The sequence below is a fragment of the Rhinolophus sinicus genome, linkage group LG03, assembly GCF_036562045.2.
Source record: "Rhinolophus sinicus isolate RSC01 linkage group LG03, ASM3656204v1, whole genome shotgun sequence".
NCBI lineage: Eukaryota > Metazoa > Chordata > Mammalia > Chiroptera > Rhinolophidae > Rhinolophus > Rhinolophus sinicus.
In genome coordinates, this window is record NC_133753.1 from 40647805 (window position 1) to 40665278 (window position 17474).

General features: G+C 35.8%; 1 protein-coding gene across 1 annotated transcript; it reads right to left on the bottom strand.

Annotated features, from left to right (window-relative positions):
* Positions 1 to 29: 29 nt before the first annotated feature.
* On the bottom strand, positions 30 to 16010 carry RTRAF (RNA transcription, translation and transport factor). The gene is made up of 8 exons (XM_019725696.2): positions 15823 to 16010; positions 14087 to 14211; positions 11228 to 11327; positions 6448 to 6534; positions 5024 to 5112; positions 2869 to 2937; positions 475 to 523; positions 30 to 357 (listed from the first exon to the last, which is right to left on the bottom strand). Exons 1-8 carry the CDS (start codon positions 15881 to 15883, stop codon positions 203 to 205), a joined length of 735 nt encoding a protein of 244 aa, XP_019581255.1. The 5' UTR covers positions 15884 to 16010; the 3' UTR covers positions 30 to 202.
* Between the last annotated feature and the right edge of the window lie 1464 nt (positions 16011 to 17474).

Genomic DNA, 17474 nt, shown 5'->3' on the forward strand with positions numbered 1-17474 from the left:
AACATAAACATAACACAGTCAAAAACCAATCCACTTTCCCAAACTTTATTAAAGAAAAAGCAATGATGATAAATCTCTAGAACATAGTCAATTTTCTAGGATTCTTCCCTCGAAAATGTGACATTTGATTTCCAAACACATGCCAGAGCATACATGGTTCCCAATTGTACTAAGTAGGTAAGAGGCTGAAATCCTAAAATGTTCATCTTCCAACCTTCCCCAGTCTGTGGTCTGTCTTTGGATCGGCAATAATTGCCTGAACAGCTACTATGGCTTCATTAATTTTTGTCTGTAACTCTCTGAGCTCTTCTATGTGCAGCAATCGCAGAATTTGAGCAGCTTCATTAAGAACTGCATCTGTTTTATAAGAAATACTGCATTAATCAATAACTTGTATTTAAGACCATTTACTTACTCATTTCCCCCAAATATTCACCAAATTGTTTAACTATGAATTAAAACAAAATCACTTACCTCCTGTGTCAAAACCAAGAATATGCTTGTCTAAAGCAACAGGCAAGCCCTTTAAAAAAATGGATAAAATGAGAGTGTAGTTAAGAATCACATCCTTCTCTAAGCTTTCTCTAAGCTGAAACTGAAAAGCAGCTACCTATTGTTATTTTAACCCTTTTACCCACAAAAAGGGACTGAGAATTTTCTCTTTAACTCTGCATTTTGATGTTTTTTTCTTACTATAACCAATTAGGAAAGGTCTTTAAATGTGGTGGGAAGCTAGTTCCATAACCCATCCCATCCTTTAAGACCAGGCATATAAAATAACAGCTTCTTTTGCTGCAGTGCTCTGTCATTGCTCATATGGAAGGAGGGTCGAGCAAGGCTGCTGCCATCCCATTTTAGCTACAGTGAGCAGCAGTGTACAAGGAAAATGGACTACAACTTCCCTCAAGCAAGGTTATTTCTGAGCCCATTAATTTGTCTTTGCAAACTGCACAAATCTAAAACATACATTTTTCAGCCAGCATGATGTTTACCACATTATCTATATATAATTTAACTTTCAATAGTTCATTTTGAAGTTTCTTTGAAATAGTCTCAAAATGAACAGGAGAATCTAAACCCTTTAGCCTACCAGTCAGCACCTACACACAGATATAACATAGATGGTGACTATGATGCCAAACTATGAGTTCACAATAATTATCAAATAAAAATAAGGACAGGCAGCCTAGACTTTGATTATACTATATAAAATCATTACCACTAAAAAAGTCACTATGCTTTCAATACTACAAATGCTAAGTTGTCACTACTCAATTCTTGCCTAATCTATTAATGAAAATCTACCTAGCCTCCATCTACTTTGAAGTAGCTAATAATAAACACCATATGTAAGTGAAGAAACAAACGGGTATGAAAATTCAGTAAGCAAAACTGGAGTACAATTGTACTGAGTGGTTTTCTGTCAGTCTGGTACCGGAGGCTCCGTTTTCCCTTTGTCTGCCAACAGACTGCCAAGGGATGGCCACTGCTGAAGATGACCACAGGCCCAAATGCTGGTTATGACCAGTTACAGTTATTCAACTGTAAAAACTTTCTCCACTGTATTAATATATAGCATGGTATCTTTTGAGATGACACTAAAACTAAGATTCATTTGGAGCACTGAAAATAAAACTAAATTTTATTTTGCAAACAAGAGCAAAGAGATTTGTCTATGCCCTTATTTGCACTGCCTTCCAAATCAAAGGCATAGTTTTAATGAGTGAATGATTTTATTATGTCAGAACAATTTACTGTCTGTTCTATAGTGTGGGAGAAATAAGCTGATTTTTAATCCAGTTTCCAGTGGACTGATTCATACATAATACGCCAATAAGAATCTTTAAAAGAAACACTGTCTTTCAGAGGGGACTATACTTTCCTGGCATTAATAAGCTTTAACACTGCTGGGCCTTGCTAAAGATGGGGTCAGAGGACAAATGACATTGGGGGAGGCAAAAAAGGTGGCTGTACCAGAAGCATTCGCTGGAACATCTATACAGTAGGAGGGAGCATTATCAGATACCTGCTGCTGCTAACCTCTGAGGACAGTCTCTGTACTGCCCCACAGTCAATGAGACTTTAGGGCCATTTGGATTTCTGCTACAGTTCATCTAAAAATATCCCAGAATTATTAAGGGAAAGATAGTTGTGTAGTTATCTCAGCCTACAAAACAGGACTGAAAGATGATGGTTTCAGTCACCTACAGGCTGAACCTTACCCTCTCACATTCCCTCTAGCCCCGCGCTTCACTTGGGCCAATCAACTACTCATGTAGACCCTTGTGTCCCTCACCATAAGAGCACAGGCTCTTGAATCAGACTGCCTGAGCTCAACCACTTGTCAACTAGGTGACCTTAGGCAAGTCACTTATGTTTTATGCTAGGAAAATAGAAAGGACAAAATGAGAAGAGATTTCTCTGAAGAAACAAAAGAGCGAGGATAGAATTTAAGTACAACAAAAACAAAATTAGTAACAGAGAACGTGAATCCTGTTTTCCAGCAATTAAGTCAAAATAACCCAGAAATTTCACAAGGGCAAATTCTTTTAAATAAACTTCAACTGGGCACATGCAGTGGTTTTTATTGGTAAACTGTAGATGTGTTACTCGTAGCTTCTCTAAGGTATGAAGTGAGATAAACAACTTCTTTTTTCACTCAAAAATGACTGGATACAATTAACTTAGGAACCAAATTCAATCCCCTTCAAGACTCTGGGAAGTTTGAACATAGAATGGATAGCTTAAGCAGATACGTGTAAAGTTTAAACTTAGGCCAATGCCAGAAGATACTTTCATTAACAATTAACTTAGAATTTATGAAAAAAACAATAACAAAAAAAACACCACACACACACACACACATACCTCTTTTGTTTGATTTGCTTTAGCAACTGCATCCTGTGTCAGGCGCTCCTGGACCAAAATGCGAATTGCCTAAGAAACCCAAAAATACTGTTTTTTATTAATAGTTTTCACTGGTTGTTTGTCATCTTTTCTTCTCCGAATCTAGAGAACAAGAATGTCCAATTTGATGAAGTTAGAATTACCGAGTTCATTAACAAACGCCTCAATAAATTAAAAATAAAAAAACTGCTATTGTAATAACAGTTCTCACTTTTAATATTTAATAATGCGGAATGATGCTCACAACAATTAAAAACTTTTTTGCATAGATAATTCATGTGTGGTAAAAAAAAAATTTAAATAAAAAAGGATACATGGTAAAAGGTAAGTCTCTTTCCTACAAACCTGTCATCCCTCCAGAAGACAATCATTATCAGTACCTTGTATATCCTCACCAGGACTCTATAAAATTACAAACATGCTCAGGCGTATACGTGCGTCTGCGCAAGCCATCTTTGACACAAAGGGGGAGGATATCATACACTGTCCTTGCTTTTTTTTACTTCATTATAGTCAAGTGGTTTTAGATCTTTCATAGAACACACTTTTTTAAATCATCAAGGAATTTTATTTTGGCAAACACAAGTGCCTGCGTGCACCTGCACAAACTCAAAAAATAGGATTTTTTAAAATGGAATTTTAATTAATGGATAACAACTACAACTCAAAATAAGTGTGACAACTTGCAAAAACATTATTTTTAATAATAAAAACAAACCAAATGCTACATCTGAAAAGGATAATTAAACCAATCTTAAACAGTGATTGTAAATGTAAACAGTTTGGTTGCCAAACAGTTAATATACTGATTCTTGCACTTGGCAAACCTATGAAGATGTTTTCCATATGGTTATGTATTGGTTGAATGTTTCTTAAAATAACTCAAAGGACAATCATACAGCTAGGATTAGAATTTTATAAAGCTTTTGCTTATAGCCGATTTTTACTTTTCCCGTTTAGGTGTTTCAAGTCTAACGAAAAGTACCCCAAAATGCCAACATTGTCTGTTTCTCCTCTCAGTTTATGATTAAAGCTGACATGAATACTGTAGAACTGTTCCAAAGTAATTTACATAATTGCCTGAGTAAGGAACAAGCCTTTGGAAGAGCTAAATTTCACTAAAAACAACTTTTTGTCTCTTGGCATCCAATCTGAGTTGAGAATACAGAAGTTAACATTCAGATTCAGCATGCAGACTTACAATAATCTAGGAATAGAAGTCTTTCCCTTACTACAACTGCCAATTTAATACAGACAATTCTAAAAAGTAGAAAAAAATTCTGGCTTAATCTCTTGTGGGTAGAGTGAAATTTAATTATTCAATTTACTGCAAAGTAGTTTAAAAGTAATCTACATGCACAATAGGTGTAGTCAAAAGCTCTTTAATTTTTCATAAAATCAATAATAATTTCTAAGTCTGCTATCTTAAGTACCATTCTTCTCCCCCTAGCCCCATTGGACTACCACAATTACTTGGCATAAATCCTCTGAAGTGGGAATGTATTTTTCTTCTCAGAAATAAGAGACCTCTTTCAGACCACTGGGTTCCCTGAAGTGGAGGTATGATCTAAGTGGCCTATCTAGGGTGGGTGACTTGGAAGACAGAAACATTCCTTCCTCTAAGAGATTTTGGAGTATGTATTTGTGACCAAATTCACCATTACTAATTGGGCACTTTCCATTACCTTAATGGATATAGACCATGAATCTTTAAAAGGACTGATTAAACATAAGTGGGGTGATACAAGAAAAGAATGGACCATAAAAGAATGACTAAATAATTTAGAAATTATTTAATCAGAGTGCCTAGATTAAAATCCTGGGTCTACAATTTTCTGTGTCATCTCGGACATTATTTAAGTCTCAGTCTCTTCATATACACATTAGCATCCATCTCTAGGATTGTTTGGAGGATTTAATGAGATCATCTTTGCAAAACGATTTAAGCACAATGGCAGGCACACAATAAACACTGATAATAGATAATCTAAAACAGATGAAATCTGCCTTATGTTCCACATTCCTCCACATTTTAGTCACTCAACCATACACTTAAATATCTAACATAATTTTTTTTAAACTATACACAGTCAAGAATCAAGAATATGAAGCTGACCTTAAGCATTACCAGGTAATCATCATGACGCTGAATCTGAAGAAGGTTAGCCAAAGCCATTACACCAGCCTTAAAATCAGGATTACTTACTATAAAAGATTAAAAATGGAAACTTAACAGCTCTGCAAACATGTAATTAGACACATATATAAACACATAAACTTACAAAAAACATTGTAAATTTTTTCAGTAACAAATTTTTAAAACTGTTGCTGACAAGAGCAGTGCAGAGATATTGCAACCAGGTAAACTGATGAGATCAATGGTTTTCCTATTAACCAGCCAAACTGAACAATCCAATAAATGACTAAATTAACTCACATTAGGTTTGTCCTATAACTTTTTCTGCAAGGCCAACTTATGCAGCACTTTTAATTAACATTTCTTCCCAAAACTATTAATTTTAATACACAGATCCCTTTGATGGCCAGTTTTCCCAAAATCTTTTCTCTAAGCAGCAGCTCTCCAGTGTCCAAGCAGCTTATTAACTCAAAAGGATAACTCATAAATTATAGGTCACAATGAATCAGTGAAAGAATATTTAACATAATCTAAGTAATTAGAATCTTCATACTTTTAAAAGGAGAATTACTAAAAGACATATGGGAATTAAAATAATAGTCAATTTTACTTTCTCATAGTGTCACATTAGATTGGAAAAAACATGTTGTGTACCCAAGAAGGCAATCACCACCATGATTAAATACAAATTGAATCTTCCACATTACTATAAGAAGATCAAAGAACAGCATTTTAACACTCAGATATTCAACTACAAGAAGAGGGAGAAAGTACATTGAACTGATCATAAAAAACATCACAGAAAATAAAATATCCACACGGATGCTGCCTACATGAAGCATTCTTAATTTACTAAAACAAAGTAAACTCAGACCTCATTCTAGGAAGTAAAAAACATTTAAGGAACCAATAATGTTAGTCATTTTAATGCGTTTACATATAGTGATTATCCTAAGGGTGGATACGTTCCAAGACCGCCAGTGGATAGAACTGAACCCAAGGTATACTATGTTTTCTTACCTTTTCAATGAAAAGAAACACCCTTTACGGCTTCTTCTTGGCATGTCCGAATTGCCAGCGTCACTACTCTTGCATTTGAGGCCATTAAGTAAAATAAGGGTAACCTGAACATAGGCACTGAGATACTGCGACAGTAGATCTGATAACTCAGGTGGCGACTAAAGTGACAAAGCTGGACAACGTGGCTACGCTTAACAAAGGGATGATTCACGTCCCAGGCAGGATGGCGCAAGGTTTCATCATGCTACTCAGAACCATGTGCAATTTAAAATAAATTATTTATTTCTGGAATTGTCCATTTAGTATTTTCATACAGCAGTTGACGGCTGGTAACTGAAAGCATGAAAAATGAAACTGTGGATAAGGGGGTCTACTGTACTTACCATCCAAATTAATCAATGGCTCTGCATTTTTAGCTGCATTGTCAGCATTTTTTGTATTATCAGGTACCAGGTCCTTGTATTTTTCAGCTGTAAAAACAGACAAAAATACAATTTGTAGAACTGCAACTTAAGGTAAAACATTGTTTATTCACCAAATTTAACTGATCCAAACTGGCTATAAGCATAAGACAACTCATCCAACCAAAATTATTTTTCACTATTAAAAAAAACTAACAAAGACAATGCTATTATAGCTTTTTGATTAAGCTGAAATGATTTCTGAATACAGGACACAAATATCTTTTCCTAAACATCTGTAAAAGTAATACATTTCAAACACTATCTAAATGTTAGGAGAGAAAGTGCTATTACAGGTTCCTCTGAAACTTGGCAGGGGTAGAGGAATGGGAGGAGGATAAGTATAAATTACATGAGATTAAACACAAGCTCACTGAAACATTTTTACCCAAATCTTATAAAAGCAGTACATAGAATCCAAAAACCTTGCTTTCTAAAAGAAAGAAAAAAATCAGCATTTCAAATAATACACCATAATGTACAAACCTAAACTTATTTCATGGAGACTTGAAATTCAGAATTTCAAAGGTAGATTTTATAACTTACTTGAAAAATACTTAATAATACTTTATAAAAAAGACTTTACAAGTAAAAATACTTACTAATTGACTAAGCTTAATGCCCAAAATGCCATCTTTGGCATAGTGCTTATATGATTTGCTAATGACAAGAAGGAAAATAAAATAAGAATCCATATATCCACACTGATTTAAATAAACAAATTGGAAAGAAGGGGAAATCTCCTCCTTAAGGTAGAAAGCCACTAAGTAAAGGTATTAAGAATGATGGAATTAGAAAAAAAAACCTTTGGGCAATCATCATCAACATAATAATGGACTCTGCAGAGACTCTTCAAATGGATGCCAAAGCTAGGAGGAAAGTCTGAGGAGCAAAAGCATATTGACATCATCTCAAAGTATCTCCTAACAATATACGGATTTATTCGAAGGGGAAATAGTAACTTTAGAGTGGAGGAACCTTAAGCTTAATTGATCAGAGTTAACAACCATGACCAGTAATCGGATATATCACTAACACATGCATCCTGATATGATGCACTTAAAAGAGCATAACATCACTTCCATGTAATTCTTAACAAAAATACAAACCCTAAATCTGATCATGTGGAAACATCAGACAAATCGAAACTGAGGAGCATTTTACAAAATAAATGTCAGTATCATGAAGCACAAATAAAGACTGCGGAACTTTTCCAGATTACAGGAGACTAAAGAGACATAACGACACTAAAGAGACGTAACAACCGAATGCAACACATGATTGAGGATTGCCTTTTTTTTTTTGGCTATCAATATCATTACTGTAAAATGCAAATCACAGATAAGAGTATTGAATCAAAGTTAATTTCCTGATTTTGATAACTGTACTAGGGTTATGTACATTTAGGGAATGTGCATTAAAGTACATAAGGGTAAAAGAGAATAACCTACAACTTAGTAACAACTGGTTTAGAAAAAAACTGCATTATGTGTATTATATATAAAGATAAGGCAAATGAATTAAAATGTTAATATTTGCAGAATCTGGGTATGTGAAAATTCTTTGTACTATTCTCACAACTTTTCTGTAAATCTGAAATTATGTCAAAAAAGTTAAAGGAAAAAAATTTAAGTCAGATTTTAATCACTTTAATTGACAAACTAGCAAAACACTTTAAAAATATTAAAGCACAAATAATAAAAATTCACAATGGTCTCATTAAATAAGAATAAAAATTTTAAATAACTTAAAAGTATGCAACATATTAATGTAAAACCACAAAAGAACAGCACCTTCTACTGATTACAGTATTACTACCTTACCCCTTTCCCCAAAAAACTGTTCTTTTTTAAGATTATACAAAAACTTGTTTTCTAGTTTGGACTTTTAATATATTTTTGGTATCATTTACCTTTCAACTATAATTCACCTGAAATTTCAAATAAAATTCAACTATAATTTTCAAAAAATATACTTTCAGATACAAATTCAGTCTATTTTATTAATTTAAAAAATACCATGCTATTAATGAGAAATAATTGTACTTAAGAGTTACAGTCAACTATAGGGATATGTGACTATAGGCACCTACAGTTCTTCGTACCAAGGTAACCTAAGTTGAAGTATTATAAAAATGGGGTAAATGGAACAAATAAAGGTAAAATAGAAATAAATTGAGATGCATCTACAATTTTATTTGGGAATAGCTGAAAAACTTCCAAAAAGCTGGAGAATACTTTGTTGCAAATTTACTAACATAGTTTACCACCTCAAACCAGAATACTTTGCTAACAGTCCTAAAAATCAACTAATGCTACCAAAGCTTATGATTACAACATTTATTTTTATTTTTTTTCCGGTTTTTAGCAGTATAGTTTTTTTGTTTTGTTTTTTAATTTACTGGGGTGACAATTGTTAGTGAAGTTACATAGATTTCAGGTGTACAATTCTGTATTACATCATCTATAAATCCCATTGTGTGTTCACCACCCAGAGACAGTTCTCCTTCCATCACCATATATTTGATCCCCCTTACCGTCATCTCCCACCCCCCACCCCCCTTACCCTCTGACAACATTTATTTTCTAAAGGAGTATTTTCTTTTTAAACTAAAATTCAAAGTTAAAAAAAAAAAGTCTTGGAGCTTTTCTTCAAGTTTCTGCCATAAGGCTTCTGAAATTTAAGTCTGAAGCTGGTTGATGCTTCATATCAGAATAGGTGAACATTCATATACTGTATTTGCCAAACACTTATTAAAGCTGATAAACTCATCTATTATACGTCAGGAACTGTGCAGAAAGAATCATGACCCCCTCAAGATGCTCTTTTCCCAATCCCTATAACCTATGAATACTACTTATGTGGCAAAAGGGACTTAGTCACTTTGCAGATGTGATTAAAGACCTTGAAATGGGGGATTATCCTGGATTATCCAGGTGGGCCCAATGTAATCACAGTGTCCTTATAAAAAGGGAGGCAGGAAGATCATAGTCAAAGATGTGACAGTGGAAACCGGCACACAGGGACTGGAAGATGCTATGCTGTTAGATTTGAAGATAAAGAGGCCAGAGCCAAGGAATGCAGGCAACCTCCAGAAGGAAGAAAGACAAAGAAATGGATTTTCCCCTAGATCCTCCAAAAACAACAAGCCCTGCTGACAATTTGACTTAAATCCAGTAAGACAGATGCTGGACTTCTGACCTCCAGAACTGTAAGATAATAAATTGTGTTTTAAGTCACTGAGTTTGTGGTAATTTGTTACAGCAGCAATAGAATCTAAGAGGTACCACATAGGAAATAAAGCTGAGTGTAAGCTTACAATTTAGTGGGGTTAAATAACATATACATAAGCAAAATGGACAGTGGTGAATAACTTAAAAGATATAGAGTTAAAAGCTATGAAAGCAGGGAAGGAAATATTGCTGCTAGATGGCATTTGTGCTGGATCTTACAAGGATGTCCAAGATTTACATGTGTGGAGATAGAATGAAACGGCGTTATCAAAGGAAAAATGCAAGCCAAGATATCAAGGGGAAGGGAAAAGAGATGTAAACAGGAACCAGCATTATTCTAGTTTGGCTGGGATATCAAGTATGTGAATACTGGCCAGACACCAGATATCAAAGGCCTTGAATACCTGTCTCTAAGGAGTCCGGAGTTCCTTTTGTAGTAAATGGAAAAGAAATGATGCTTCTGAATATATGAAGGTGTTTTCTGGAAACAAAGTGTAGCATTCTAAAACCGATTTATGTTTCAAAAAGTTAGCTTGACGGATCATGCAGATGATGCTAATAAGAGGCTAGTAAGAAAGATATAATAATCTCAGCAGTAAGCGGCAAGAAACTGAATTGGGGCATTAGTATTGAGAAAGGACAAAAAAAGATAGGACAGACATGGGAAAAGATGGATAGGGACCGGATGGGAGGAAAAGGGAGAAGTCAAAGATAGCAAAAAGGTTTCAAAGGCAAATGATTAAGAGAACTGGAACTGACAGTCCCATAAAAGAGAACATAAAACACAGAGATAAGATAATCGTATCTTGCATTTAGATGTTGGCAGGCCTTTCCAAATGAAATGGTCTAATGAGAGGAAATGCGAGTTAATTGCAAAACTTTTTTTTTTACTAGATACTAATGTTTAAAAACTTCCAATAAGTATCTGAAACAAAACATTAAATGTAAGTAATAAATATATTTTGGCCTATAGTGTATATTGGCATCAGACGTATGTTTCAGTCTCTTGTGAAATTACCTGCTGCAACCAACATTCTGAACTAGTATCAATTCTGGGACACTAACAACAATGAAAGATGGCAAATATTACTTTGTGAAAAAGACATTCAATTAGCCTTCTCCAGAAGACATCACTTCCAAATTCTAGGGAAAAAACAAATCTAAATACCAGTGAAAGACAGTGTTTTTTTAACTTCTTATGATAATAAAGACTCTAATTTTAGAAAATTCTTTCCCAGACAGTTTGGGAGTCGGGGAGAGAGTGCTAGACACAGAAGAATGGTTACAAAAAAAGTAAGTATTTAAATAGATGCTGGAAAGGGACATGAGGATATATAAAACTTAAAATGAACCAAAAGTAAAGTAACATAAGACAAAGAAATACAAACTGTTAAGTTCCCTACATTTTTACACTGCTTTCCCACCTTTCCTCTCCCTCTCTTTAAAACACACATTCCCCAAAAACATACCGTTATCTCCATATTCAAGTCTAACAGCTAAACCAAGAAGCCAGTCAATTGCTTCTTGTCTCTCTTGAATCTTGAAAGGACAATTAACATCTCTGAGATACTGTGAGAGAAAAAAAAAAAATTCAGTTTCATTATTACTGTAAGTCACAGAATCAAAAAATGGTAGAGTTGAAAGACACCTTAGTTTGGATCTCAAAGAATTTCTTGTAACATTTATATAGTATTACTAAACTTTTGATACAATTATATAACCCAAAGGAAGGAAACATTTAAGTGCATCATCTGAAGTATTTCTATCTTGCTTTTTGAAATTTTTCTTTCGCAGGTTCCAGGTAGAGCACCACTGATCTAGAACAACTTCCTCATTTTATAGATGAGAAAACTCAGGCCAAGAGAGGTTAACACTTGCCAACGGTTATACAACTTAGATCTGGGACCTGACTCTAAACTTTCAGATTCCAGGTCTCAATACAGAGACCAATTAAATAAAAAGGACTCTAAAAAAGGAGGATACAAAAATAAACCAATTATTAGCTAAACTTAGCTTTCATATTACGGAAATACTACTGAACAGAGTAAGCCATATAACATACATGTACAATATAACCAAGCATTTTTAATAAACGGCAGAAGCCATACATCCAAATTAGTATTATCCTTCAAATGAGTCTCTTAATAGCTTAAAACCTAATTCCAGCAATAATACTATAATATTATTCAAAACTTCTGGAACTCCCATTTGGAAATCCTGTTGGGGATATTTAAACAGCACTTTTTAGCCATAACCATTTTCTAACAAATTTTATCCTCTTACTTTAAAAAACAAACAAACAACAAAAAACACCTTATTTGCAAGATTTGGTCATGACCTAAAAAGTAAATCTACCTTCAAAATATTAAAAATTGTCAATATTAAGAATATTCAAAAGATGTTTCATGATCTGAAAGTAATTCTGAAAGAAGTTCCAAATATGCTATAAGCAATCACACCATTCCAAAGATACCAACTTGAAGGATAGTATCTGTTTGGATGTGTAAGTTCCAATATCTCTAAGTTATCCTACTTTACTGTTACTTCTGTGTGTTTTTTCACCAGAAAGTTTTAACACAGCAGTCCATTATCCATGGGGGATACCTCCCAAGACCCTCAGTGGATGTCTGAAACCTCGTAGTACCAAACCCCATGCATAGGTTTTTTCCTATACATACATACCTATGATACAGTTTAATTTATTAGGTATAATAAGAGATTAACAATAACTAATAATAAGATAGAACAATTATTATATAATATACTGTAATAAAAGTTATGTGAATGTACTTAAGTCTCTCTTATTCTTAAATCTTATACTGTATGCACCCTTTTCCTATTGATGATGTGAGATGATACAATGCCTATGAGATGAAGTGAGATGAATGATGGCATTGTGATATAGCTTTAGACTATCACTGACCTTCTGTCAATAAGGGTTATCCGAACACCAGCACTGTGATACTAGGACAGCTCATCTGATAACCAAGACGGCTAATAAGTGACTAACAGGTGGGCTGTAGTTGGGGGGGTGGGAGTGTATATAGCATGGATATGCTGGACAAAGGAAAGATTCACCTCCAGGGTGGGATAGGGTGGGACATCGTGAGATTTCACCATGACAGTTAGAATAGTTCGCAATTTAAAACTAATAAATTGTTTATTTCTAGAATTTTCCATTTAATATTTTTGGACAGTGGTTGACTACGGATAACTGAAACCTCGAAAAGCAAAACTGCAGATGGGGGGGGCTACTGTATTCTTCAAATACCGTTCTACACGTAGAACTTTATATGTATAGTCTTGTACACATGAATGGGCCATAAGACATGATATTAAACAGACATAAAATCCTAATAATGTATTTCAAAATTTTAAGAAGCATATACAAATTTTCAAAAATACTTTTTAAGAGCAAAGGAAAATCTAGTAGTGGCAATAACAGTAGTAGAGGCCGTGGAAGTAATAAGCATATAGCATTTGCTGTGGGCCAGGCACCTCTGTGAACAGGAATATGGTGTAGCTGTATCACTGATTAACAACACACACCACCCCAAGGTAAGTACCACTGTTATCCCCATTTATTGAGAACACTGAGACACAGAAAGGTTAATAACCTTGCCCACAATGATAGAGCTAGTGTGTAACTTATACAATCCCCTAATTCATAAAATTTCTGATTCCAAGAAGAAAGTTAGGTACTTAATCCTTTTACACCAGCAAATGAAAAATTTAGTCTTTTTCTTATTTTTAAAGGAAAACATCGTATTCATCAAAGTAATATAGCCAATGAAAACATTTAAGTAATGATACTGTAAAATGTGACTTTGATTCTAATTTGGAAACAATTCTTTCTGCACAAGTGATATTAAACTAAGTCAATGTAAAAATTATTCTAGCCAAAAAAATAAGACATACATACAGGGCTTTTTAGGATTATTTCTATCATACACAACAAGGGACATGCGTGTACGGTTAATATAAGCATAAACAATACATAATCTTAGTTTTCAAGCATATCAGTATCTTATTTTAATATAAATGTATTATTGCTACATTTTTAGTCTAATGTAAAAATTCTTATTTTGGCAATTTTTACCATTTACAGAATACATGTCATTGTTTATTTAAGAAACTTCACCGTGTTAAGACAATACTATTTCTATCTAATACAATTTACTCTAAAAACAAAAGAAACTTAAATCCTAAAATCCAGCTCTTCTAACACTGATCTTTATTTTTATTTTAAAAGAAAAAATTTTAAGCTTGTCTATCTTCATATAATTTTTAGAAAAGCTCTCTGCACTTTTATTTTACTAATTCATTACCTTTTCAAAGAACTTGGGCCAGTCACTGCTGTGTATGTTTCTTAAATTACCTCTGTCTTCAATCTTGTAGTGTCTGATTTTCTGGTCTTCAAGCCAAACAATAAAGTTTCTAAATTCTGTTTCATCTGCAACAAAAATACCATATAAATCACTAGAAGCACTAGATAAAACACTTTCTTTGCCACAAATAAATGGTCTTGTAGAATTTATTTAAACTCCCAAATAATAATCGAGCTGCTTGAAATAGGATTTGAAAGTGCGGACTTTGTATTAACGGATTAAAATTGTTCCGTTCATATCCTGGCCTAAATTCAAATTCTGGTTCCAGACAGTTAGTGGTTGTGTAAACTTGGGCTAATCACCTCAATTTTCTGTGCCCGTTTCTTGAGTTACAAAATGGGGGTAATAACAGGACTTACGTCACAGGGTTGTTATGAAGAGGAAATGAAATAAATAAGAATAAAAACAATGTCTGGCACATAGTTTTGCTACTATTATTCCAGTTCCTTTGAAGGGGGCACAGGGACAAGGCAAGGTTAAATGTGTATCAAAGGAATAATAAAGTACAAAAATTAAATGACAATAAATAAAGAAGATACTAGTGTCATTTACTGTTATAGCACATTGAGTACATGAGAAAGTACATCTTGTTTAACTTAATCCTTCCACACCCTTGTGAGGTCGGTAATAGCCCCCTTTCACAGATGAGAAAAATTGAAGCTCAAAGATTCAAATCCAGACCTTAAGCTCTACTGCCACTGACCCTTTTTTGTTAAATAAAAGGCAAACTTGAAAAACAAGATTCTATAAATTGATATGCTTCTACAGATCAGCAAAACATTGTTATCCTGCTTAGAAATTATTTTCAATTTCAAAATTCAAGCTGGAATTTCAAATTCAAGCTTCCATTATGAAGTTCTGAAAATTGATTGTTCTGAGTATCCCAGGCTGTAGTTGATCACTTTCAAACTTACTAGTCTACCACAGGCTAAAACACTTTGGAAGGAAATAAGCAGCGGTGGTCCCTGGTTAAGTAACAGTGGGTAGCAATGTTAATACTTTTAAAAACTTTTAAATGCTGTAAAATCCCAAATACCTTTGTATTTACAATTCAACCACCATCTTCATCTCCTACCAACGTTTTTGCACAACCCGTACAACGTAATTAGCCCGTTACTATAGCATTTACTCCAACCATGTCGGTCCGGGGCTTCATTATGTACTGTCTTGATCTCAAACTACTGGGGGTGGGTTCCGACTGCCTCCCGTCCCCTCCCTCACCCATTAGTTCCTGGCGGGCAGTAAACTAGTATTCAAATTACTCAGCATCTTCCTCAGGTTCCAGCTCTGTGCTAGCCCACAGCAGGTGCTCAAGGTATCGCCCAATTACTCGGGACACCATGGAGTTGAAGGACCAAGGTAGAAAGCGAATACTTTTCCTCCAGTGTGCTGGGGGGGGAGGGGGGGTGAAGGATGGATGCTTGGAGTTAGCAAGTACACAAAGTGGCGACGCTGAGGCAGGCGGGGTTCAGCGGGCTCCGAAGGCCGAGCGTGTCAGGGCCTAAGGAGAGGGAAGGCGGAGAGCAGAGGTGCTACCTAGGTGGCCGGGAGGAGACCGGCCCGGGGGCCTCGGGGAGACAAGGCCGCGGTGGGTCGGGGTAGGAAGCCCGGGTGGGGGCGCTGAGAGCGGCCGTCAGCGGCGTCCGTGGCGCGCAGCTGGCGGGCCGCCACCTCACCTTTGTAGTTAAAGCCAGTAGGGTTGTGGTAGTCGAGGGCCGTCAGCTTGCGTCGGAACATAGTCCCCGCTTCTCGCTCTGGTTCCCCGGGCTTGGGCCGGGAGAGGAGAGGCGGAGGAGGTGCGGGTGGCGCAGGCACCAGGCGACACGGCGAGAACGCGGGCAGGCGCCTGGACGCTCCGAAATGACGGCGGCCTTCGCCAATCGTGACTTAGGAACGGTGGCCGCTGGCGAATACCCACCAATCGCGGCTCTGGCTGGGGAGGCGGGGCCACGTCGGGGCACGTCGACGCTCAAATAAACTTTATTGTCAGCTTCCTAGTTGTACAATGGGCAGAAAGCTGCTGAGAAGCCTGTTTCCTCTTGTTTTCCTCGCCTTGGTGATCGAGCCTGACGAGAATAGTATATATAGAATTTCTGCTATCGGCCATACTTTCCATTGGATCATAGAGTTACTCTTGGTACTTTCAGTGTATTCATTCATTCATGCATGCATGCATGGATGCATTCATTTTATTCCTCCTATGTACCCTATTTCCCCAAGGTAAGATCTAGCCCGACCATCAGCTCTAATGCGTCTTTTGGAGCAAAAATTAATATGAGGCCGGGTCTTATATTATAGTAAAATAAGACCGAGTCTTATATTACTTTTTGCTCCAAAAGGCTCATTAGAGCTGATGGTCTGACTAGGTCTTATTTTGGGGGAAATATGGTAATACAGAGGATGCCAAAAAATGTATGCACATTTTAAGAAAGGGAAACTATTAAAATTGTAATAATATACGACTATACTGATAACAAATGATGAATACGTCACATCTGACTTCTGCAATTACAAGAGGTGCTCAAAGTGGTTACCATCAGTGTCCAGACACTTGATTGCAGAGAACTATTGCTTGAGCAACATTGACCAAAGTGCCCACTTGTATACATTATTTTTGACCCCCCTGTAGATGCTCTTGTAACACAACTAATACAAAGACTTTTGGCAAGGTCTCAAACTAGTTGGGAGTCATCCACAGGTAAATACCCAATTGTAATACTATGTGATAGTTACAGACATCACCACCAGCCACAAGAATCTCTGAAGCCAGAAACTGGGAGTCGTCTTTTACTCCCTGTCACACTCAGTCACAGCATTCAGTAGGTCATTGTTCAGTAGGTCATTGGTTCCTGCTCTTCTGTCTCTCATGCCTCTTTCAAATCCCTCACCTCAGCCCAACTCCACTGATGCTATACCTCAAATCAGGCCCTCATCACTTTTCTTTATCTGATTTCTTACAGCCAGTCTGGCTCCAGTTCATTCCCCCACACAGCAACAATAGTGATTTTCTAAAATAAAAACCTGTCCATAACTTTTTAATGCTTAGTATCTTTTAGTGATTCTACTCATTAAATCCCCATTGCCTTATAGAAATAATCAAAACTTCTTATTGTATTTAAGACCCTTCCTGATCCAGTCCCTACTGCTTTCACACACTGGAGAGATGGCAGTGAGCAGAACAGACCAGACCTCTACTCTACTTTCAGTTTAAAAGGCTAATGAGGGACCCACACAATAAACAGATACACAGGTATGAACTATGGCTTGAAGATGGTGAGAAGTTCACCATGTAGTTAAAAGGACAATTTATTTTGAGGGAAAAGGATGT

Bases quoted from the DNA above. Each gene is read 5' to 3' on its own strand.
- RTRAF (XM_019725696.2), bottom strand. From the start codon at position 15,883: ATGTTCCGACGCAAGCTGACGGCCCTCGACTACCACAACCCTACTGGC. The intron at 11,328-14,086 runs GTAATGAATTAG...TTTCTCTCACAG, and splicing joins GGCCCAAGTTCTTTGAAAAG to TATCTCAGAGATGTTAATTG. The intron at 2,938-5,023 runs GTCAGCTTCATA...TGGGTTTCTTAG, and splicing joins ATTACCTGGTAATGCTTAAG to GCAATTCGCATTTTGGTCCA.